Source organism: Phalangium opilio, unplaced genomic scaffold (assembly GCF_054372755.1).
Source record: "Phalangium opilio isolate 3A_F unplaced genomic scaffold, DU_Popi_V2 ptg000062l_1, whole genome shotgun sequence".
NCBI classification, from domain to species: Eukaryota; Metazoa; Arthropoda; class Arachnida; order Opiliones; family Phalangiidae; genus Phalangium; species Phalangium opilio.
Window position 1 is genome coordinate 649,062 of NW_028324179.1, and position 24,026 is coordinate 673,087.

The following is a 24,026-nucleotide window of genomic DNA, read 5'->3' on the forward strand; positions in this document are numbered from 1 at the left end:
TCCCAGGTATTTGCAGCCCCCAAGGGCAGGCACGTTTTATATCCCAGGTATTTGCAGCCCCCAAGGGCAGGCACGTTTCATATCCCAGGTATTTGCAGTCCCCAAGGGCAGGCACGTTTCATATCCCAGGTATTTGCAGCCCCCAAGGGCAGGCACGTTTCATATCCCAGGTATTTGCAGCCCCCAAGGGCAGGCACGTTTCATATCCCAGGTATTTGCAGCCCCCAAGAAACGTTTCAAATCCCAGATATTTGCAGCCCCCAAGGGCACGTTTCAAATCCCAGATATTTGCAGCCTCCAAGGGCACGTTTCAAATCCCAGATATTTGCAGCCCCCAAGGGCACGTTTCAAATCCCAGATATTTGCAGCCCCCAAGGGCACGTTTAAAACCCCAGATATTTTCAGCCCCCAAGGGCACGTTTCAAATCCCAGATATTTGCAGCCCCCAAGAAACGTTTCAAATCCCAGATATTTGCAGCCCCCAAGAAACGTTTCAAATCCCAGATATTTGCAGCCCCCAAGAAACGTTTCAAATCCCAGATATTTGCAGCCCCCAAGAAACGATTCAAATCCCAGGTATTTGCAGCCCCCAGGGGCAGGCACGTTTTATATCCCAGGTATTTGCAGCCCCCAAGGGCAGGCACGTTTCATATCCCAGGTATTTGCAGCCCCCAAGGGCAGGCACGTTTCATATCCCAGGTATTTGCAGCCCCCAAGGGCAGGCACGTTTCATATCCCAGGTATTTGCAGCCCCCAAGAAACGTTTCAAATCCCAGATATTTGCAGCCCAAAAGGGCAGGCACGTTTCATATCCCAGGTATTTGCAGCCCCAAGGGCAGGCACGTTTCATATCCCAGGTATTTGTAGCCCCCAAGGGCAGGCACGTTTCATATCCCAGGTATTTGCAGCCCCCAAGAAACGTTTCATATCCCAGATATTTGCAGCCCAAAAGGGCAGGCACGTTTCATATCCCAGGTATTTGCAGCCCCCAAGGGCACGTTTCAAATCCCAGATATTTGCAGCCCCCAAGGGCACGTTTCAAATCCCAGATATTTGCAGCCCCCAAGGGCACGTTTCAAATCCCAGATATTTGCAGCCCCCAAGAAACGTTTCAAATCCCAGATATTTGCAGCCCCCAAGAAACGATTCAAATCCCAGGTATTTGCAGCCCCCAGGGGCAGGCACGTTTTATATCCCAGGTATTTGCAGCCCCCAAGGGCAGGCACGTTTCATATCCCAGGTATTTGCAGCCCCCAAGGGCAGGCACGTTTCATATCCCAGGTATTTGCAGCCCCCAAGGGCAGGCACGTTTCATATCCCAGGTATTTGCAGCCCCCAAGAAACGTTTCAAATCCCAGATATTTGCAGCCCAAAAGGGCAGGCACGTTTCATATCCCAGGTATTTGCAGCCCCAAGGGCAGGCACGTTTCATATCCCAGGTATTTGTAGCCCCCAAGGGCAGGCACGTTTCATATCCCAGATATTTGCAGCCCCCAAGAAACGTTTCATATCCCAGATATTTGCAGCCCAAAAGGGCAGGCACGTTTCATATCCCAGGTATTTGCAGCCCCCAAGGGCACGTTTCAAATCCCAGATATTTGAAGCCCCCAAGGGCACGTTTCAAATCCCAGATATTTGCAGCCCCCAAGGGCACGTTTCAAATCCCAGATATTTGCAGCCCCCAAGGGCACGTTTCAAATCCCAGATATTTGCAGCCCCCAAGGGCACGTTTCAAATCCCAGATATTTGCAGCCCCCAAGGGCACGTTTCAAATCCTAGATATTTGCAGCCCCCAAGAAACGTTTCAAATCCCAGATATTTGCAACCCCCAAGAAACATTTCAAATCCCAGATATTTGCAACCCCCAAGAAACGTTTCAAATCCCAGATATTTGCAGCCCCCAAGAAACGTTTCAAATCCCAGATATTTGCAGCCCCCAAGAAACGTTTCAAATCCTAGATATTTGCAGCCCCCAAGAAACGTTTCAAATCCCAGATATTTGCAGCCCCAAGAAACGTTTCAAATCCCAGATATTTGCAGCCCCAAGAAACGTTTCAAATCCCAGATATTTGCAGCCTCCAAGAAACGTTTCAAATCCTAGATATTTGCAGCCCCAAGAAACGTTTCAAATCCCAGATATTTGCAGCCCCCAAGGGCACGTTTCAAATCCCAGATATTTGCAGCCTCCAAGGGCACGTTTCAAATCCCAGATATTTGCAGCCCCCAAGGGCACGTTTCAAATCCCAGATATTTGCAGCCCCCAAGGGCACGTTTAAAACCCCAGATATTTGCAGCCCCCAAGGGCACGTTTCAAATCCCAGATATTTGCAGCCCCCAAGAAACGTTTCAAATCCCAGATATTTGCAGCCCCCAAGAAACGTTTCAAATCCCAGATATTTGCAGCCCCCAAGAAACGTTTCAAATCCCAGATATTTGCAGCCCCAAAGAAACGATTCAAATCCCAGGTATTTGCAGCCCCCAGGGGCAGGCACGTTTTATATCCCAGGTATTTGCAGCCCCCAAGGGCAGGCACGTTTCATATCCCAGGTATTTGCAGCCCCCAAGGGCAGGCACGTTTCATATCCCAGGTATTTGCAGCCCCCAAGGGCAGGCACGTTTCATATCCCAGGTATTTGCAGCCCCCAAGAAACGTTTCAAATCCCAGATATTTGCAGCCCAAAAGGGCAGGCACGTTTCATATCCCAGGTATTTGCAGCCCCCAAGGGCAGGCACGTTTCATATCCCAGGTATTTGTAGCCCCCAAGGGCAGGCACGTTTCATATCCCAGGTATTTGCAGCCCCCAAGAAACGTTTCAAATCCCAGATATTTGCAGCCCCCAAGGGCACGTTTCAAATCCCAGATATTTGCAGCCTCCAAGGGCACGTTTCAAATCCCAGATATTTGCAGCCCCCAAGGGCACGTTTCAAATCCCAGATATTTGCAGCCCCCAAGGGCACGTTTAAAACCCCAGATATTTGCAGCCCCCAAGGGCACGTTTCAAATCCCAGATATTTGCAGCCCCCAAGAAACGTTTCAAATCCCAGATATTTGCAGCCCCCAAGAAACGTTTCAAATCCCAGATATTTGCAGCCCCCAAGAAACGTTTCAAATCCCAGATATTTGCAGCCCCAAAGAAACGATTCAAATCCCAGGTATTTGCAGCCCCCAGGGGCAGGCACGTTTTATATCCCAGGTATTTGCAGCCCCCAAGGGCAGGCACGTTTCATATCCCAGGTATTTGCAGCCCCCAAGGGCAGGCACGTTTCATATCCCAGGTATTTGCAGCCCCCAAGGGCAGGCACGTTTCATATCCCAGGTATTTGCAGCCCCCAAGAAACGTTTCAAATCCCAGATATTTGCAGCCCAAAAGGGCAGGCACGTTTCATATCCCAGGTATTTGCAGCCCCCAAGGGCAGGCACGTTTCATATCCCAGGTATTTGTAGCCCCCAAGGGCAGGCACGTTTCATATCCCAGGTATTTGCAGCCCCCAAGAAACGTTTCATATCCCAGATATTTGCAGCCCAAAAGGGCAGGCACGTTTCATATCCCAGGTATTTGCAGCCCCCAAGGGCACGTTTCAAATCCCAGATATTTGCAGCCCCCAAGGGCACGTTTCAAATCCCAGATATTTGCAGCCCCCAAGGGCACGTTTCAAATCCCAGATATTTGCAGCCCCCAAGGGCACGTTTCAAATCCCAGATATTTGCAGCCCCCAAGGGCACGTTTCAAATCCCAGATATTTGCAGCCCCCAAGGGCACGTTTCAAATCCTAGATATTTGCAGCCCCCAAGAAACGTTTCAAATCCCAGATATTTGCAACCCCCAAGAAACATTTCAAATCCCAGATATTTGCAACCCCCAAGAAACGTTTCAAATCCCAGATATTTGCAGCCCCCGAGAAACGTTTCAAATCCCAGATATTTGCAGCCCCCAAGAAACGTTTCAAATCCTAGATATTTGCAGCCCCCAAGAAACGTTTCAAATCCCAGATATTTGCAGCCCCAAGAAACGTTTCAAATCCCAGATATTTGCAGCCCCAAGAAACGTTTCAAATCCCAGATATTTGCAGCCTCCAAGAAACGTTTCAAATCCTAGATATTTGCAGCCCCAAGAAACGTTTCAAATCCCAGATATTTGCAGCCCCCAAGAAACGTTTCAAATCCCAGATATTTGCAGCCCCCAAGGGCAGGCACGTTTTATATCCCAGGTATTTGCAGCCCCCAAGGGCAGGCACGTTTCATATCCCAGGTATTTGCAGCCCCCAAGGGCAGGCACGTTTCATATCCCAGGTATTTGCAGCCCCCAAGGGCAGGCACGTTTCATATCCCAGGTATTTGCAGCCCCCAAGGGCAGGCACGTTTCATATCCCAGGTATTTGCAGCCCCCAAGGGCAGGCACGTTTCATATCCCAGGTATTTGCAGCCCCCAAGGGCAGGCACGTTTCATATCCCAGGTATTTGCAGCCCCCAAGGGCAGGCACGTTTCATATCCCAGGTATTTGCAGCCCCCAAGAAACGTTTCAAATCCCAGATATTTGCAGCCCAAAAGGGCAGGCACGTTTCATATCCCAGGTATTTGCAGCCCCAAGGGCAGGCACGTTTCATATCCCAGGTATTTGCAGCCCCCAAGGGCAGGCACGTTTCATATCCCAGGTATTTGCAGCCCCCAAGGGCAGGCACGTTTCAAATCCCAGATATTTGCAACCCCCAAGAAACGTTTCAAATCCCAGATATTTGCAGCCCCCAAGAAACTTTTCAAATCCCAGATATTTGCAGCCCCCAAGAAACTCAGACAGAGCTCATAAGCATAACTTCTAGTAAACTTCGGCTAATCTGGACTTTACTATTTTTTTAGTTGCTGTACTCTATTCCAGTGCTGGTTATACTATTTGCGGTCTAAATGCCAATCCGATACAAATGAACCACAGTATGATTTAATTCATCGAAACGAGAAAACGGAAATACCGCGATCATCGTGCTGCTGATTTCTAAAAAACACCGGTTACCAATCAACGTTGTTGCTAAAAAGTCTCCGCTGGCCAAAAAACCAAAACTTTTTTTTTTCCCGCTTTGATTGTGAACTTCATAGTGTGACCTTTGGACTAGCGGCCCGACCGAGGTTTCGTGTAACGGCAACCGACGTGTTATCTCTTCACAACTCAGACAGAGCTCATAAGCATAACTTCTAGTAAACTTCGGCTAATCTGGACTTTACTATTTTTTTAGTTGCTGTACTCTATTCCAGTGCTGGTTATACTATTTGCGGTCTAAATGCCAATCCGATACAAATGAACCACAGTATGATTTAATTCATCGAAACGAGAAAACGGAAATACCGCGATCATCGTGCTGCTGATTTCTAAAAAACACCGGTTACCAATCAACGTTGTTGCTAAAAAGTCTCCGCTGGCCAAAAAACCAAAACTTTTTTTTTTCCCGCTTTGATTGTGAACTTCATAGTGTGACCTTTGGACTAGCGGCCCGACCGAGGTTTCGTGTAACGGCAACCGACGTGTTATCTCTTCACAACTCAGACAGAGCTCATAAGCATAACTTCTAGTAAACTTCGGCTAATCTGGACTTTACTATTTTTTTAGGTAAATATAAGTGTGCAATTTGCAATTTCTATTTATTTTCTTGTCTAGAGCTCTGTCTGAGAGTGGCCTATTTGTAATTTTTGTTGATTATAACGCGGAAAGAAACTGCCCAATGGCAGATAAGGTAATAGGTTATGACGGCATTATGTCCCAACTACAAAAAATGAATGACAATATTGACAGTAAATTCACTACGGTGAATGGGAAATTAGGCACACTATATACGGAACTAACTAATGTTAATACGCGAATGATAAACATTGAAAATTCGATTAGTAGTCTTGGAACGAAAGTGTCTATCCTAGAAAATAAGTTTCCTACTCTTGAACATGAAATCAATCTGCTGCAAGATAAATTTAAGGATGAAAGGGTAGATTTGAAAAAGGAAATTGCTAAGGCTAACTTTAAGATTGAAAACATGGAAGTTGCAGCTAGAAGGAACAATATAGTTATTAAGGGTATATCTGACGAGGAAACTGAATCGCGCAACTCACTGGCCCAAAAAGTGGTGACTCTTTTCTATGATCAGCTTCAGCTAGAATTTCAAGTTAAACAGAGCAATGTGTACAGGAGGGGGCCCTACAAGACAGGACGTAATAGATTTATAATTTTTAAAGCAGATACTTATGATCAGAAGTTAGACATATTGAAAGCCAGCCCCAAGCTTAAAGGATCAAATATATACGTGGAGCATGACTATACTCCCGCGCAGGACCTAGCACGTTACGAACTTAGAAATTTTGTCAAAAATATGCGTCCTGAAAAATACAAATTTGTTAGTACAAACCAAATTGAAGTTGGGAATGATAGATACAAGTATGATTATGAAATGCAAAAAGTAACTAAACAATGATGCTCAATTATGTTCCTAGTATATCTAATTGTTTTAGTTTTATATTTCAATGATTAAAATTTTGTATCATAATATTAGAAGCGCTAGTGCAAATTTTCCTTATCTGTTCTGTAACGCAACATTTAACCATAAAGAGGGAATAGATATTTTTGCTCTGACCGAAACATGGTATAGAGACACCTACTACGATTTTTTAAGTAGCTACACTTTTGTGGGTCTTGGACGTAGCACAAGAGGGGGTGGGGGAATTGGATTCTATATTAAAAGTGAAATTGAATTTGAAATCCAACCTAAACTTATAAGAATGCAAGATAATATAGAATCATACGGAATTAAGGTTGGTGGGTATTATGTGTGTGTGATATATAGGCCCAGGGGCAACGTCCGTGAATTTACAGAAGAAATGGAAGTACTTCTACAAGAAATGGGCAATATGAACACGTATAAAATAATTCTTGGTGACTTTAATGTTGATATGTTGGCCCCGGGTAATGAAGTAGCACATATGATTGACCTGGCACTAAGTTATGGTCTTGACCAGTTGGTAAATGTCCCTACTAGAGTCACTGATTCTACCGCTACTATGATTGACCATTGCTACTCTAACTTTGATATTAATGTAAGGGTTATCACCGATTGGGATGTCTCAGATCATTACCCGGTTTTAGCTACTTTTGATACGACTGGCACATCTGCCGTAGATACCACATCTTTTATGGGGCGTAATTTTACAAAAACTGCCATAGAGGGCTTTGCAGTTAACATCGCGGCGATGGATTGGAGTGATATATATAAAATTGGTAGTGTAGATCAGGCATATGCCTGGTTCCTAGAAAAACTTGTTAGTCGACTTAATCAATACTGTCCAATTAAAAAATTCGTTAATAAAAATAAATCTAAATGCCAGAATTCGAACCTGTGGTTCACGGCAGAAGTTAAAAGCCTCATACACACGAAAAACCACTATAAAAAACTAGCTAAGTCACACCCGTCAACCGAAAATATCAACAAATACAAACTTTACAGAAACCGCTGCAATAACACTATTAGAAATACAAGAAATAGCTATTTCCGCTCGCAACTGCTGACGCAGAATAATTTAAAAAACACATGGAAAGTTGTAAACAACCTTTTGGGAAAAACTAAAAACAAGGCTAACAACCCCATAAAAATCACACCACATGAGCTTAATAAGTTCTTCACTAAGCCCCCGGTCCCCAGGGACACCCATGATTCCCAAACCACATTAGAAAATATTACACATATTACGAATTCCATGGCCCTGATACCGGTAGAAGAAAACGAGGTCCTCACATCTATAAACAAGGTACGGGAGGGATCGGCCCCAGGGGCTGATGGGATAGCGCCTAAAATTCTCAAAAGGATAAAACTATATATACTAAAGCCTCTAACTTATTTAATAAACCTAACGTTTACAAGTGGTCATTATCCGAAAATTCTTAAAAAAGCGATAATTACACCCATCTTTAAAAACGGAGATCCCACCAGCCCCAACAATTACCGACCCATATCTTTGCTATCAGTAGTGGCCAAAGTACTCGACCAATGCTTTAATCAACGCCTATTAATCTTCTGTGATAAATACGATATCCTTAATTCAAAGCAATTCGGCTTTCGTAAGAATCTAGGAGTAGACTCAGCAGTAGCCAGAGTATATAAACAAATTATAGAAGGGTTAGATAAGGGTAATTATGTGATAGCTCTCTTTCTAGATCTCAGAAAGGCCTTCGATATGGTTGATCACAAAATTCTGCTAGCCAAACTGTATCGACTAGGAATTAGGGGCCCCGCATATGATTGGCTTAGTTCCTATCTCACAAATCGCTGCAGCCAAACGAGGGTTAACAGCAATTATTCTGACTTGAGCTGCGTAACGTGTGGGGTCCCTCAAGGCTCAATATTGTCTCCTCTTCTGTTTAACATCTTTATTAATGACTTAACAAGAACAGTTGATAATGATATCATAACCCTGTATGCAGACGACACTTCGGTAGTTGACACGGATGCAAACTATGAAATTCTAACTGATCGCTTTAATTATAATATTCAGCTGATTAGCTGCTGGCTGAAAAATAATAACCTTCAAATTAACACGGAAAAAACAGTATATATAACTTTTAAGAACCAAGGAAAGAAAGATGTCCCTTCTGGCTGCAACCTAGAATTTGATAACATAGTATTGAAAAGAGTTGGGGAGGTAAAATATCTTGGGCTATGGATTGACGAAAAGTTGAACTGGAATACACATATCGACAAAATTGCTAAAAAAATCTCTTATAGTACATATCTTATAGCAAAAAATAGGAGTATATTTACGGACAAGTTGTGTCACCAGTTATACTATTCACTAATATATCCACATCTTATTTTCTGCCTCCCAATTTGGGGTAATACCACTGAGTACAATATTAATAGGCTACTCCTATTGCAAAAAAGAGTAATTATATTAATTCTTAGAAAGTTTTTAAAGAGCATAGTACACCTTTATTTAATAGCCTCAAAATATTGACGATAATTCAATTATACGAATACTGTTCCCTGGTGTTTATATATAAATCTTTGACAATTACAAATTCCAATCTTTTCGATCTGGAAGGTACAAAAAAATACAATACCCGTATAAAGCCCTTCATTAAACTCCCTTACTCAAGAACATCAAAAAAACTTAACTCCATTTTCTACAAAGGTGCAAAAATGTATAATTCTTTATCCAAACATAATGCTGTTAATCTACAACAATTTAAAAATATTGCCAAGTTATTTGTTACAAACCCCCACTAATATAATTCCGTCCTTCCGTCTTCTCTCCTCAATTTTCAAATTTTAGTAACAATACGTGACCCTGAACCAAGCAATTAATATACTGTATATAATTAATCTACTTTATTTAACTATTCACTCTTACTATTTGTATTAATTTGAGAAGGCTCTGTCGAAAATGAGTTGCGTTGGCCCATAAGTCTTTTTAGACTTGGCCTTGATAGCTTTGTTGTGTAAAATAGAGTCAAATTGAAAATAATAAATAATAAAAAATAATAAAATAATAATAAAATAATAATAACGTTTCAAATCCCAGATATTTGCAGCCCCCAAGAAACGTTTCAAATCCCAGATATTTGCAGCCCCAAGAAACGTTTCAAATCCCAGATATATGCAGCCCCAAGAAACGTTTCAAATCCCAGATATTTGCAGCCCCCAAGAAACGTTTCAAATCCCAGATATTTGCAGCCCCCAAGAAACGTTTCAAATCCCAGATATTTGCAGCCCCCAAGAAACGTTTCAAATCCCAGATATTTGCAGCCCCCATGAAACGTTTCAAATCCCAGATATTTGCAGCCCCCAAGAAACGTTTCAAATCTTAGATATTTGCAGCCCCCAAGAAACGTTTCAAATCCCAGATATTTGCAGCCCCCAAGAAACGTTTCAAATCCCAGATATTTGCAGCCCCCAAGAAACGTTTCAAATCCCAGATATTTGCATCCCCCAAGGGCAGGCACGTTTTATATCCCAGGCATTTGCAGCCCCCAAGAAACGTTTCAAATCCCAGGTATTTGCAGCCCCCCAAGGGCAGGCACGTTTCATATCCCAGATATTTGCAGACCCCAAGAAACGTTTCAAATCCCAGATATTTGCAGCCCCCAAGGGCACGTTTCAAATCCCAGATATTTGCAGCCTCCAAGGGCACGTTTCAAATCCCAGATATTTGCAGCCCCCAAGGGCACGTTTCAAATCCCAGATATTTGCAGCCCCCAAGGGCACGTTTCAAACCCCAGATATTTGCAGCCCCCAAGGGCACGTTTCAAATCCCAGATATTTGCAGCCCCCAAGAAACGTTTCAAATCCCAGATATTTGCAGCCCCCAAGAAACGTTTCAAATCCCAGATATTTGCAGCCCCCAAGAAACGTTTCAAATCCCAGATATTTGCAGCCCCCAAGAAACGTTTCAAATCCCAGGTATTTGCAGCCCCCAAGGGCAGGCACGTTTTATATCCCAGGTATTTGCAGCCCCCAAGGGCAGGCACGTTTCATATCCCAGGTATTTGCAGCCCCCAAGGGCAGGCACGTTTCATATCCCAGGTATTTGCAGCCCCCAAGGGCAGGCACGTTTCATATCCCAGGTATTTGCAGCCCCCAAGAAACGTTTCACATCCCAGATATTTGCAGCCCAAAAGGGCAGGCACGTTTCATATCCCAGGTATTTGCAGCCCCCAAGGGCACGTTTCAAATCCCAGATATTTGCAGCCCCCAAGAAACGTTTCAAATCCTAGATATTTGCAGCCCCCAAGAAACGTTTCAAATCCCAGATATTTGCAACCCCCAAGAAACGTTTCAAATCCCAGATTTTTGCAACCCCCAAGAAACGTTTCAAATCCCAGATATTTGCAGCCCCCAAGAAACGTTTCAAATCCCAGATATTTGCATCCCCCAAGGGCAGGCACGTTTTATATCCCAGGCATTTGCAGCCCCCAAGAAACGTTTCAAATCCCAGGTATTTGCAGCCCCCAAGGGCAGGCACGTTTCATATCCCAGATATTTGCAGCCCCCAAGAAACGTTTCAAATCCCAGATATTTGCAGCCCCCAAGGGCACGTTTCAAATCCCAGATATTTGCAGCCTCCAAGGGCACGTTTCAAATCCCAGATATTTGCAGCCCCCAAAGGCACGTTTCAAATCCCAGATATTTGCAGCCCCCAAGGGCACGTTTCAAACCCCAGATATTTGCAGCCCCCAAGGGCACGTTTCAAATCCCAGATATTTGCAGCCCCCAAGAAACGTTTCAAATCCCAGATATTTGCAGCCCCCAAGAAACGTTTCAAATCCCAGGTATTTGCAGCCCCCAAGAAACGTTTCAAATCCCAGATATTTGCAGCCCAAAAGGGCAGGCACGTTTCATATCCCAGGTATTGGCAGCCCCCAAGGGCAGGCACGTTTCATATCCCAGGTATTTGCAGCCCCCAAGGGCAGGCACGTTTCATATCCCAGGTATTTGCAGCCCCCAAGGGCAGGCACGTTTCATATCCCAGGTATTTGCAGCCCCCAAGAAACGTTTCAAATCCCAGATATTTGCAGCCCCCAAGAAACGTTTCAAATCCCAGATATTTGCATCCCCCAAGGGCAGGCAAGTTTTATATCCCAGGTATTTGCAGCCCCCAAGGGCAGGCACGTTTCATATCCCAGGTATTTGCAGCCCCCAAGGGCAGGCACGTTTCATATCCCAGATATTTGCAGACCCCAAGAAACGTTTCAAATCCCAGATATTTGCAGCCCCCAAGGGCACGTTTCAAATCCCAGATATTTGCAGCCTCCAAGGGCACGTTTCAAATCCCAGATATTTGCAGCCCCCAAGGGCACGTTTCAAATCCCAGATATTTGCAGCCCCCAAGGGCACGTTTCAAACCCCAGATATTTGCAGCCCCCAAGGGCACGTTTCAAATCCCAGATATTTGCAGCCCCCAAGAAACGTTTCAAATCCCAGATATTTGCAGCCCCCAAGAAACGTTTCAAATCCCAGATATTTGCAGCCCCCAAGAAACGTTTCAAATCCCAGGTATTTGCAGCCCCCAAGGGCAGGCACGTTTTATATCCCAGGTATTTGCAGCCCCCAAGGGCAGGCACGTTTCATATCCCAGGTATTTGCAGCCCCCAAGGGCAGGCACGTTTCATATCCCAGGTATTTGCAGCCCCCAAGGGCAGGCACGTTTCATATCCCAGGTATTTGCAGCCCCCAAGAAACGTTTCACATCCCAGATATTTGCAGCCCAAAAGGGCAGGCACGTTTCATATCCCAGGTATTTGCAGCCCCCAAGGGCACGTTTCAAATCCCAAATTTGCAGCCCCCAAGGGCACGTTTCAAACCCCAGATATTTGCAGCCCCCAAGGGCACGTTTCAAATCCCAGATATTTGCAGCCCCCAAGGGCACGTTTCAAATCCCAGATATTTGCAGCCCCACAGAAACGTTTCAAATCCCAGATATTTTCAGCCCCCAAGAAACGTTTCAAATCCTAGATATTTGCAGCCCCCAAGAAACGTTTCAAATCCCAGATATTTGCAACCCCCAAGAAACGTTTCAAATCCCAGATATTTGCAACCCCCAAGAAACGTTTCAAATCCCAGATATTTGCAGCCCCCAAGAAACGTTTCAAATCCCAGATATTTGCATCCCCCAAGGGCAGGCACGTTTTATATCCCAGGCATTTGCAGCCCCCAAGAAACGTTTCAAATCCCAGGTATTTGCAGCCCCCAAGGGCAGGCACGTTTCATATCCCAGATATTTGCAGCCCCCAAGAAACGTTTCAAATCCCAGATATTTGCAGCCCCCAAGTTCACGTTTCAAATCCCAGATATTTGCAGCCTCCAAGGGCACGTTTCAAATCCCAGATATTTGCAGCCCCCAAAGGCACGTTTCAAATCCCAGATATTTGCAGCCCCCAAGGGCACGTTTCAAACCCCAGATATTTGCAGCCCCCAAGGGCACGTTTCAAATCCCAGATATTTGCAGCCCCCAAGAAACGTTTCAAATCCCAGATATTTGCAGCCCCCAAGAAACGTTTCAAATCCCAGGTATTTGCAGCCCCCAAGAAACGTTTCAAATCCCAGATATTTGCAGCCCAAAAGGGCAGGCACGTTTCATATCCCAGGTATTGGCAGCCCCCAAGGGCAGGCACGTTTCATATCCCAGGTATTTGCAGCCCCCAAGGGCAGGCACGTTTCATATCCCAGGTATTTGCAGCCCCCAAGGGCAGGCACGTTTCATATCCCAGGTATTTGCAGCCCCCAAGAAACGTTTCACATCCCAGATATTTGCAGCCCAAAAGGGCAGGCACGTTTCATATCCCAGGTATTTGCAGCCCCCAAGGGCACGTTTCAAATCCCAGATATTTGCAGCCCCCAAGGGCACGTTTCAAACCCCAGATATTTGCAGCCCCCAAGGGCACGTTTCAAATCCCAGATATTTGCAGCCCCCAAGGGCACGTTTCAAATCCCAGATATTTGCAGCCCCCAAGGGCACGTTTCAAATCCCAGATATTTGCAGCCCCACAGAAACGTTTCAAATCCCAGATATTTTCAGCCCCCAAGAAACGTTTCAAATCCTAGATATTTGCAGCCCCCAAGAAACGTTTCAAATCCCAGATATTTGCAACCCCCAAGAAACGTTTCAAATCCCAGATATTTGCAACCCCCAAGAAACGTTTCAAATCCCAGATATTTGCAGCCCCCAAGAAACGTTTCAAATCCCAGATATTTGCATCCCCCAAGGGCAGGCACGTTTTATATCCCAGGCATTTGCAGCCCCCAAGAAACGTTTCAAATCCCAGGTATTTGCAGCCCCCAAGGGCAGGCACGTTTCATATCCCAGATATTTGCAGCCCCCAAGAAACGTTTCAAATCCCAGATATTTGCAGCCCCCAAGGGCACGTTTCAAATCCCAGATATTTGCAGCCCCCAAGAAATGTTTCAAATCCCAGATATTTGCAGCCCCCAAGAAACGTTTCAAATCCCAGATATTTGCAGCCCCCAAGGGCACGTTTCAAATCCCAGATATTTGCAGCCCCCAAGAAATGTTTCAAATCCCAGATATTTGCAGCCCCCAAGAAACGTTTCAAATCCCAGATATTTGCAGCCCCCAAGAAACGTTTCAAATCCCAGATATTTGCAGCCCCCAAGAAACGTTTCAAATCCCAGGTATTTGCAGCCCCCAAGGGCAGGCACGTTTTATATCCCAGGTATTTGCAGCCCCCAAGGGCAGGCACGTTTCATATCCCAGGTATTTGCAGCCCCCAAGGGCAGGCACGTTTCATATCCCAGGTATTTGCAGCCCCCAAGAAACGTTTCAAATCCCAGATATTTGCAGCCCAAAAGGGCAGGCACGTTTCAAATCCCAGATATTTGCAGTACCCAAGGGCACGTTTCAAACCCCAGATATTTGCAGCCCCCAAGGGCACGTTTCAAACCCCAGATATTTGCAGCCCCCAAGGGCACGTTTCAAATCCCAGATATTTGCAGCCCCCAAGGGCACGTTTCAAATCCCAGATATTTGCAGCCCCACAGAAACGTTTCAAATCCCAGATATTTTCAGCCCCCAAGAAACGTTTCAAATCCTAGATATTTGCAGCCCCCAAGAAACGTTTCAAATCCCAGTTATTTGCAACCCCCAAGAAACGTTTCAAATCCCAGATATTTGCAACCCCCAAGAAACGTTTCAAATCCCAGATATTTGCAGCCCCCAAGAAACGTTTCAAATCCCAGATATTTGCAGCCCCCAAGGGCAGGTACGTTTTAAATCCCAGGTATTTGCAGCCCCCAAGGGCAGGCACGTTTCATATCCCAGATATTTGCAGCCCAAAAGGGCAGGCACGTTTCATATCCCAGGTATTTGCAGCCCCCAAGGGCACGTTTCAAATCCCAGATATTTGCAGCCCCCAAGGGCACGTTTCAAACCCCAGATATTTGCAGCCCCCAAGGGCACGTTTCAAATCCCAGATATTTGCAGCCCCCAAGGGCACGTTTCAAATCCCAGATATTTGCAGCCCCACAGAAACGTTTCAAATCCCAGATATTTTCAGCCCCCAAGAAACGTTTCAAATCCTAGATATTTGCAGCCCCCAAGAAACGTTTCAAATCCCAGATATTTGCAACCCCCAAGAAACGTTTCAAATCCCAGATATTTGCAACCCCCAAGAAACGTTTCAAATCCCAGATATTTGCAGCCCCCAAGAAACGTTTCAAATCCCAGATATTTGCATCCCCCAAGGGCAGGCACGTTTTATATCCCAGGCATTTGCAGCCCCCAAGAAACGTTTCAAATCCCAGGTATTTGCAGCCCCCAAGGGCAGGCACGTTTCATATCCCAGATATTTGCAGCCCCCAAGAAACGTTTCAAATCCCAGATATTTGCAGCCCCCAAGGGCACGTTTCAAATCCCAGATATTTGCAGCCTCCAAGGGCACGTTTCAAATCCCAGATATTTGCAGCCTCCAAGGGCACGTTTCAAATCCCAGATATTTGCAGCCCCCAAAGGCACGTTTCAAATCCCAGATATTTGCAGCCCCCAAGGGCACGTTTCAAACCCCAGATATTTGCAGCCCCCAAGGGCACGTTTCAAATCCCAGATATTTGCAGCCCCCAAGGGCACGTTTCAAATCCCAGATATTTGCAGCCCCCAAGAAACGTTTCAAATCCCAGATATTTGCAGCCCCCAAGAAACGTTTCAAATCCCAGATATTTGCAACCCCCAAGAAACGTTTCAAATCCCAGATATTTGCAACCCCCAAGAAACGTTTCAAATCCCAGATATTTGCAGCCCCCAAGAAACGTTTCAAATCCCAGATATTTGCATCCCCCAAGGGCAGGCACGTTTTATATCCCAGGCATTTGCAGCCCCCAAGAAACGTTTCAAATCCCAGGTATTTGCAGCCCCCAAGGGCAGGCACGTTTCAAATCCCAGATATTTGCAGCCCCCAAGGGCACGTTTCAAATCCCAGATATTTGCAGCCTCCAAGGGCACGTTTCAAATCCCAGATATTTGCAGCCTCCAAGGGCACGTTTCAAATCCCAGATATTTGCAGCCCCCAAAGGCACGTTTCAAATCCCAGATATTTGCAGCTCCCAAGGGCACGTTTCAAACCCCAGATATTTGCAGCCCCCAAGGGCACGTTTCAAATCCCAGATATTTGCAGCCCCCAAGGGCACGTTTCAAATCCCAGATATTTGCAGCCCCCAAGAAACGTTTCAAATCCCAGATATTTGCAGCCCCCAAGAAACGTTTCAAATCCCAGATATTTGCAGCCCCCAAGAAACGTTTCAAATCCCAGGTATTTGCAGCCCCCAAGGGCAGGCACGTTTCATATCCCAGGTATTTGCAGCCCCCAAGGGCAGGCACGTTTCATATCCCAGGTATTTGCAGCCCCCAAGGGCAGGCACGTTTCATATCCCAGGTATTTGCAGCCCCCAAGGGCAGGCACGTTTCATATCCCAGGTATTTGCAGCCCCCAAGGGCAGGCACGTTTCATATCCCAGGTATTTGCAGCCCCCAAGAAACGTTTCAAATCCCAGATATTTGCAGCCCAAAAGGGCAGGCACGTTTCATATCCCAGGTATTTGCAGCCCCCAAGGGCACGTTTCAAATCCCAGATATTTGCAGCCCCCAAGGGCACGTTTCAAACCCCAGATATTTGCAGCCCCCAAGGGCACGTTTCAAATCCCAGATATTTTCAGCCCCCAAGGGCACGTTTCAAATCCCAGATATTTGCAGCCCCACAGAAACGTTTCAAATCCCAGATATTTTCAGCCCCCAAGAAACGTTTCAAATCCCAGATATTTTCAGCCCCCAAGAAACGTTTCAAATCCTAGATATTTGCAGCCCCCAAGAAACGTTTCAAATCCCAGATATTTGCAACCCCCAAGAAACGTTTCAAATCCCAGATATTTGCAACCCCCAAGAAACGTTTCAAATCCCAGATATTTGCAGCCCCCAAGAAACGTTTCAAATCCCAGATATTTGCAGCCCCCAAGAAACGTTTCAAATCCTAGATATTTGCAGCCCCCAAGAAACGTTTCAAATCCCAGATATTTGCAGCCCCAAGAAACGTTTCAAATCCCAGATATTTTCAGCCCCCAAGAAACGTTTCAAATCCTAGATATTTGCAGCCCCAAGAAACGTTTCAAATCCCAGATATTTGCAGCCCCCAAGGGCAGGCACGTTTCAAATCCCAGGTATTTGCAGCCCCCAAGGGCAGGCACGTTTTAAATCCCAGGTATTTGCAGCCCCCAAGGGCAGGCACGTTTCATATCCCAGGTATTTGCAGCCCCCAAGGGCAGGCACGTTTCATATCCCAGGTATTTGCAGCCCCCAAGGGCAGGCACGTTTCATATCCCAGGTATTTGCAGCCCCCAAGGGCAGGCACGTTTCATATCCCAGGTATTTGCAGCCCCCAAGGGCAGGCACGTTTCATATCCCAGGTATTTGCAGCCCCCAAGGGCAGGCACGTTTCATATCCCAGGTATTTGCAGCCCCCAAGGGCAGGCACGTTTCATATCCCAGGTATTTGCAGCCCCCAAGGGCAGGCACGTTTCATATCCCAGGTATTTGCAGCCCCCAAGGGCAGGCACGTTTCATATCCCAGGTATTTGCAGCCCCCAAGGGCAGGCACGTTTCATATCCCAGGTATTTGCAGCCCCCAAGGGCAGGCACGTTTCATATCCCAGGTATTTGCAGCCCCCAAGGGCAGGCACGTTTCATATCCCAGGTATTTGCAGCCCCCAAGGGCAGGCACGTTTCATATCCCAGGTATTTGCAGCCCCCAAGGGCAGGCACGTTTCATATCCCAGGTATTTGCAGCCCCCAAGGGCAGGCACGTTTCATATCCCAGGTATTTGCAGCCCCCAAGGGCAGGCACGTTTCATATCCCAGGTATTTGCAGCCCCCAAGAAACGTTTCAAATCCCAGATATTTGCAGCCCAAAAGGGCAGGCACGTTTCATATCCCAGGTATTTGCAGCCCCAAGGGCAGGCACGTTTCATATCCCAGGTATTTGCAGCCCCCAAGGGCTGGCATGTTTCATATCCCAGATATTTGCAGCCACCAAGGGCACGTTTCAAATCCCAGATATTTGCAGCCCCCAAGGGCACGTTTCAAATCCCAGATATTTGCAGCCCCCAAGAAACGTTTCAAATCCAAGATATTTGCAGCCCCCAAGGGCACGTTTCAAATCCCTGATACTTGCAGCCCCCAAGGGCACGTTTCAAATCCCAGATATTTGCAGCCACCAAGAAACGTTTCAAATCCCAGATATTTGCAGCCCCCAAGGAACGTTTCAAATCCCAGATATTTGCAGCCCCCAAGGGCACGTTTCAAATCCCAGATATTTGCAGCCCCCAAGGGCACGTTTCAAATCCCAGATATTTACTTTTTTAAAACCGATTTTGAATCAAAGATATTTCTATTATTTCCAATTCGAGATATATCTAAACCAGATTAAATTCCTATTTATTTGCAATATCAAAATCTATTCAAATCCTTTTATCTCAAACATGTCTACTCATAATAAACATTGCCATGAAACAAAGATTTCAAACCGCTATTTATATTTTTCAAACAAATTGGAAGGGAGAAGTTACGTCTGGCGTGGCTTACAAGGCCAAGCCTACCGTACCACGATATTGAAATATTTAAAATACATTGAGCATTAATAGTACAAGTTCTTACGAAGATACTTTGCTTATTTCACTGCCTCCTATTCGTTCTACAGTAGTCAGTTTGTTTACACATAATGTTGAATTGTTTAAACTTCCATCGACATCAGCGAGAAACAAAGGTTTCTGTGTTCTAACTAAGAAAGCCGTATTTACGTTCCGAGAGCGCATTAAGGCTTCTCAGAGAAGTCCGCACTTCTCTCGGAACTTCATACTTTTAATTTAATCAACTTGAAGTCACTTTCATTACAATATAATCTAATTTCAACCCGTGTTAAGCGGCCCGGTGACAATGGAGTACCACCGTGCCGCGCGGTCTTCCGAGAAATGGAAACGAAGAAATTATTGCTGAGTAACGTAGAGAGACTAGAGAGAGAGAGGCGAGAAGGGAAAATCGAGGAATGGCGATTCGTCAGCGTGCTTGCCAAAGCAGGGGTATTTTAGAAGGGATAAGACACATTACCTAGAAAAGTATTACACTTCTCGTCTCCCGTGCAGGGTAGGAAATAAGACAGGTTTACAAGTCCAAAACAAGTTTATTTATTCCAAAACTTGGGGTCAGTGGTCCCAGAGACCACTTTATTAATTATGGTTTTTGTAAAAAATAGACGGTGGGACCAGTTTATTAATTCGGGGTTCATTATTAGTATTTTTCTAGCTCAACACATTTTCTTCTAATTCTACTCATAAGTAGTTAGTACTCCTTGGCTACAACTTCCCTACAAAAGTTTTGCAGTCTATTGACTATTGATCTTGTCTAGCGTGTATACTCTAGACTGAGTCTCTTGTAGTCGACAGTCTTGATCATAGCCAGTACTAGTTGTCAGTAGTCGTATCAGTATTAGTAATATACCAAATACCGCGTAAATTACCGTTTTATATCATACCGTAATTTTACAATGGTAATTTACCGGTAAGTGGTAAATTACCAAACATTTTTACTACGCATTAAATGTTCATTTTACTCTTAAATGATCAATTATTTCTGTGTTTACTTCCAAAATGACTCACCAGGTGCTATTCGCTAGCCAGTACCAGGGTACGTTCAGTAACCCTCTTTGATGACAGCGCTTACTAAGCGATGCCAGATTTTCACTACTGTACGCTAGGGCCGTGCAGACTATTCGTTACTATTTGGTCGGACCAAATAATTTGGTCAAAATTGACGTTTACTATTCGCACCGACGAATCGAATAATGGTTTTCAAAATTCTAGAATACCAAATAATGAGCTTCGAAAAACCGACTATTCTATAGCGGATAAAACAATGTGAAAGTGAATGTTTTTAACAGTCTATTGACCAAATTATTTGGTATTCGCAACCAGTTTTTGAATTTTTCTGTTGATTTTGTGAATTTGAGGGCGCTGTTATTGAGATAGGAACATAAATGTTACGCTCCTATCCCTATGGGCGCTGTCATAGTGTCCGCTGGACCGTGGCCCCGTAGATGACGCGACTCGGCAGACACAGCCTTAAAATTCTGACGTGGCTACTGTTAAGTATTACCCGCGTTCACCGAGTCGCGTGATCTAGGAGACTATAGCTGGAATCAGCCACTCAGTCTTTAGAAGTTCATGGACAAGAATAAATCATTAAAGGTTTTAACTTAAAGGGTACTGGTTATTATCAACTTCTCGCTGCGGAGCTAATTATTGAACTTCCTAATAATATGTCACTATAGTATACCTATTAAAAAATATAGTATCATGGAAGAGGTCATACATTGCAAAGCGAATAGGGATATATTGACAACTAACCTAATTTTGATTAAAATAAAACCTTTGATTCGTTCAAAAATAAGTTTTCAGCCGTTCAATAGTACCTTTCCGTGTCCCATTATTTATAAATTTGAAATTTGGTAGAATAGTTTTATTGAAATTTTAATTTGGTCGAATTTTTGAACTTCACACTATTTGGTCAAATTATTTGGTCATTTTCCTATTCCGAGCCGAGAGATGGCTCCCAAAAACACTGCTATTTGGTATTCGACGAATACCTTAAAAAGTACTATTCGCACAGCCCTACTGTACGCTTTTTCGCGTTTCCGGTTTTGACGTCATGATGCTCAGCGCTTGCTCATCAGAAAAACCATCTAATCGATATGGTTTTTTTGATGGCGTGACGTAGTGCTTGACTGTTGTTGGCGCGGGATTTAAAAATTAAATTCCAATAATGCTATTTCAACAGTAATTGTATTAGTTTTCTTTACAAAAATACTTCTACCATTCAAATGGACATAATTTTCTTAAACAATTTCATTATTTGCGAGTTCGTTAATAGTGGACAAGAACCATTTGCGCTTCGTAACGTTTTGAGGGCCAGTAAGACATTTCCCCAACCCCATTTTCGAAAACAGCGCTAACTTCAAAATGTGACTTTTCCGTTCAACAACCTTTTACGTCACTGTGACGTCTCGAGCCCATCAACCAAACATCAAGAAAACAGCGATTTCTTTGAGATTTTCGTTACTGAACGTACCCCCAGTGTGGAAAATAAGGCGGGGGCACAGGGCAAATGACCAGTTTAAAAATTGCCTGGACCAGTTTAAAAATTAAATCGGAGGGGGGGTCAGTGGTCCACGGGAACACTAAGAAAACTCATGGGTAACCAGAGTTCAGACATTAAAACTCTAACATTTTCATTATCCTCTTCTTTAGTTTAGCAGACGACGTGCCCTGGCCAGTGGTCCTGGACCAGTTTATTTATTCCAGATTAGGGGGGTCGCTGTCCTAATGTCCAGTTTAAAAAAATCCTTACTTCCCACACTGTTACAATGTAAAGGTTCTATTATCCCCTCTGACACTTATTTACCTCGAAAAGCCGTAGCTCGAAGTCATTTAGAATATTTTAGCAGACGACGTATAGGATGAATTCTCCTATTTCTTAGGTTTTGGTGTAATTCGGGAATATGTTAGTAGTTTTGGGGTAATATAGTGTTCCCCCGTTTGCCGTGATAGGCTGGAGAAGCTGGGTAAACTAATCCTTGACTTGTAAATGATACTCCTGAAGTTTAACTGTAGGTTTTGTGGTTTTAAATAGCGCTGTTATAATTTTGTTGGTAGGATTGCACTTTACGTGACCCACCCAACTAACAATGGTTTCTAGTTAATTGGACCATGAGGAGTCCGAAAAAAATAGTTAAAAAATTATTTGGCCGCCGCAAGTTGGTCAAAAAATTTTTGAAAATTTTAAAATCCATGCACTTACCGCCATTGAAGTCGCTATCCGCTTAACGCATTCTGCACTCAATCTTTAAAAATAAGCCGAGGAGGTCTGTGAAAAATTGCCGGACTCGCGCCGGAGTTTTATAGCTATGGATTTTTTTAAGCTTACGGAAACCTTTTATTTCTGATAATAGGACGGAAATATAAATGCGAGAAAAACTGAAATGTTTTGGGAAAATCGTTGAATTTTTTGGGAATTCGATAATTGATAACGGTAAATTTTGGAAAAAGCCGTCAAATTATTCGGGGATTTTTTTTAATTCACTCAACATTATTTTGTAAAATGTGTCAAATCCTTGGGATATTTGTCAAATGTGAATGGGAGTACAACTATATTTTGGAAAAGGCGCCAATTTATTTCAACAATATTTTGGAAAAGGCGACAAACTATTGGTCAATTAACAATCGTTGGTAAATTTGATTTTTTTGTAAAAAAATTTGAAATAAAAGGCGTAGAGCTATTGCAACTATGTTTTAGAAAAGGTGTTAAATTATAGGGAAATTAGCAAATGTCAACGTCAATATTTCTGAAAAGGAGTCTAGTTTTTTTGCAACTATATTTTGGGAAAGGCGACAGATTATTGAGAAAGTACCTAATGTCAACATCAATATTTTGGAAAAGGCGACAAATTATTGAGAAAGTACCAAATGTCAACATCAATATTTCGGAAAAGGCGTCAATTTATTTCAACAATATTTCGGAAAAGGCGACAAATTATTGGGCAGTTAGCAAATGTCAACATCAATATATTGGAAAAGGCTTCAACTTATTTCAGCTATATTTTGGAAAAGGCGTCAATTTATTTCAATTATATTTTGGAAATGGCGTCAATTTATTTCAATTATATTTTGGAAAAGGCGTCAATTTATTTCAACCATATTTTGGAAAAGGCGTCAATTTATTTCAACTATATTTTGGAAAAGGCGTCAATTTATTTCGACTATATTTTGGAAAAGGCGCCAATTTATTTCGACTATATTTTGGAAAAGGCGCCAATTTATTTCGACTATATTTTTGAAAAGGCGCCAATTTATTTCGACTATATTTTGGAAAAGGCGCCAATTTATTTCAACTATATTTTGGAAAAGGCGCCAATTTATTTCAACTATATTTTGGAAAAGGCGCCAATTTATTTCAACAATATTTTGGAAAAGGCGCCAATTTATTTCAACAATATTTTGGAAAAGGCGCCAATTTATTTCAACTATATTTTGGAAAAGGCGTCAATTTATTTCAACTATATTTTGGAAAAGGCGTCAATTTATTTCAACTATATTTTGGAAAAGGCGTCAATTTATTTCAACTATATTTTGGAAAAGACGTCAATTTATTTCAACTATATTTTGGAAAAGGCGTCAATTTATTTCAACTATATTTTGGAAAAGGCGACAAACTATTGGTCAATTAACAAACGTCAACATCAATATTTTGGTAGTCATTGCAACTATATTTTGGAAAGAGTGCCTATTTTTCGGCAATTTGATAAATGTAAACACCTTTTCAAAAATATCGTCCTTTACATTTACCAAATTCAGGAATAATTTGATGCCTTTTCCAAAATATCGTCCTTCACATTTACCAAACTCATGAATAATTTGACGCCTTTTCCAAAATTTTGTCCTTCACATTTATCAAATCCTGGGATAATTTGACGGCTTTTCCAAAATATCGTCCTTCACATTTATCAAATTCCCGAATAATGACACATATTCCAAAATATCGTCCTTCACATTTGTCAAATTCCCGAATAATATGACACCTTTTCCAAAATTTCGTCCTTCATATTTATCAAATTCAGGAATAATTTGACACCTTTTTCAAAATATCGTCCTTCACATTTATCAAATTCCCGAATAACATGACACCTTTTCCAAAATATCGTCCTTCATATTTGTCAAATTCCCGAATAATATGACACCTTTTCCAAAATATCGTCATTCACATTTATCAAATTCCCAAATAATTTGACACCTTTTCCAAAATATCGTCATTCACATTTATCAAATTCCCGAATAATTTGACACCTTTCCAAAATATCGTCATTCACATTTATCAAATTCCCGAATAATTTGACACCTTTTCCAAAATATCGTCCTTCACATTTGTCAAATTCCCGAATAATATGACACCTTTTCC

At 43.4% G+C, this 24,026-nt stretch overlaps 1 protein-coding gene across 1 annotated transcript; it reads left to right on the plus strand.

Annotated features, from left to right (window-relative positions):
- The first annotated feature begins 6,854 nt into the window (after positions 1-6,854).
- Positions 6,855-19,174, plus strand: LOC149663426 (uncharacterized). Its single transcript, XM_089842198.1, has 3 exons — positions 6,855-8,462; positions 18,944-19,099; positions 19,163-19,174. Exons 1-3 carry the CDS (start codon positions 6,855-6,857, stop codon positions 19,172-19,174), a joined length of 1,776 nt encoding a protein of 591 aa, XP_089698324.1.
- The last annotated feature ends 4,852 nt before the right edge of the window (positions 19,175-24,026 follow it).

What these genes read in the sequence shown, in the direction of transcription:
- LOC149663426 (XM_089842198.1), top strand. Translation starts at nt 6,855, where the DNA reads ATGGAAGTACTTCTACAAGAAATGGGCAATATGAACACGTATAAAATA. An exon ending in TGTATGCAGACGACACTTCG is followed by an intron (nt 8,463 to 18,943) that starts GTAGTTGACACG and finishes ACCCGTGTTAAG; the next exon opens with CGGCCCGGTGACAATGGAGT.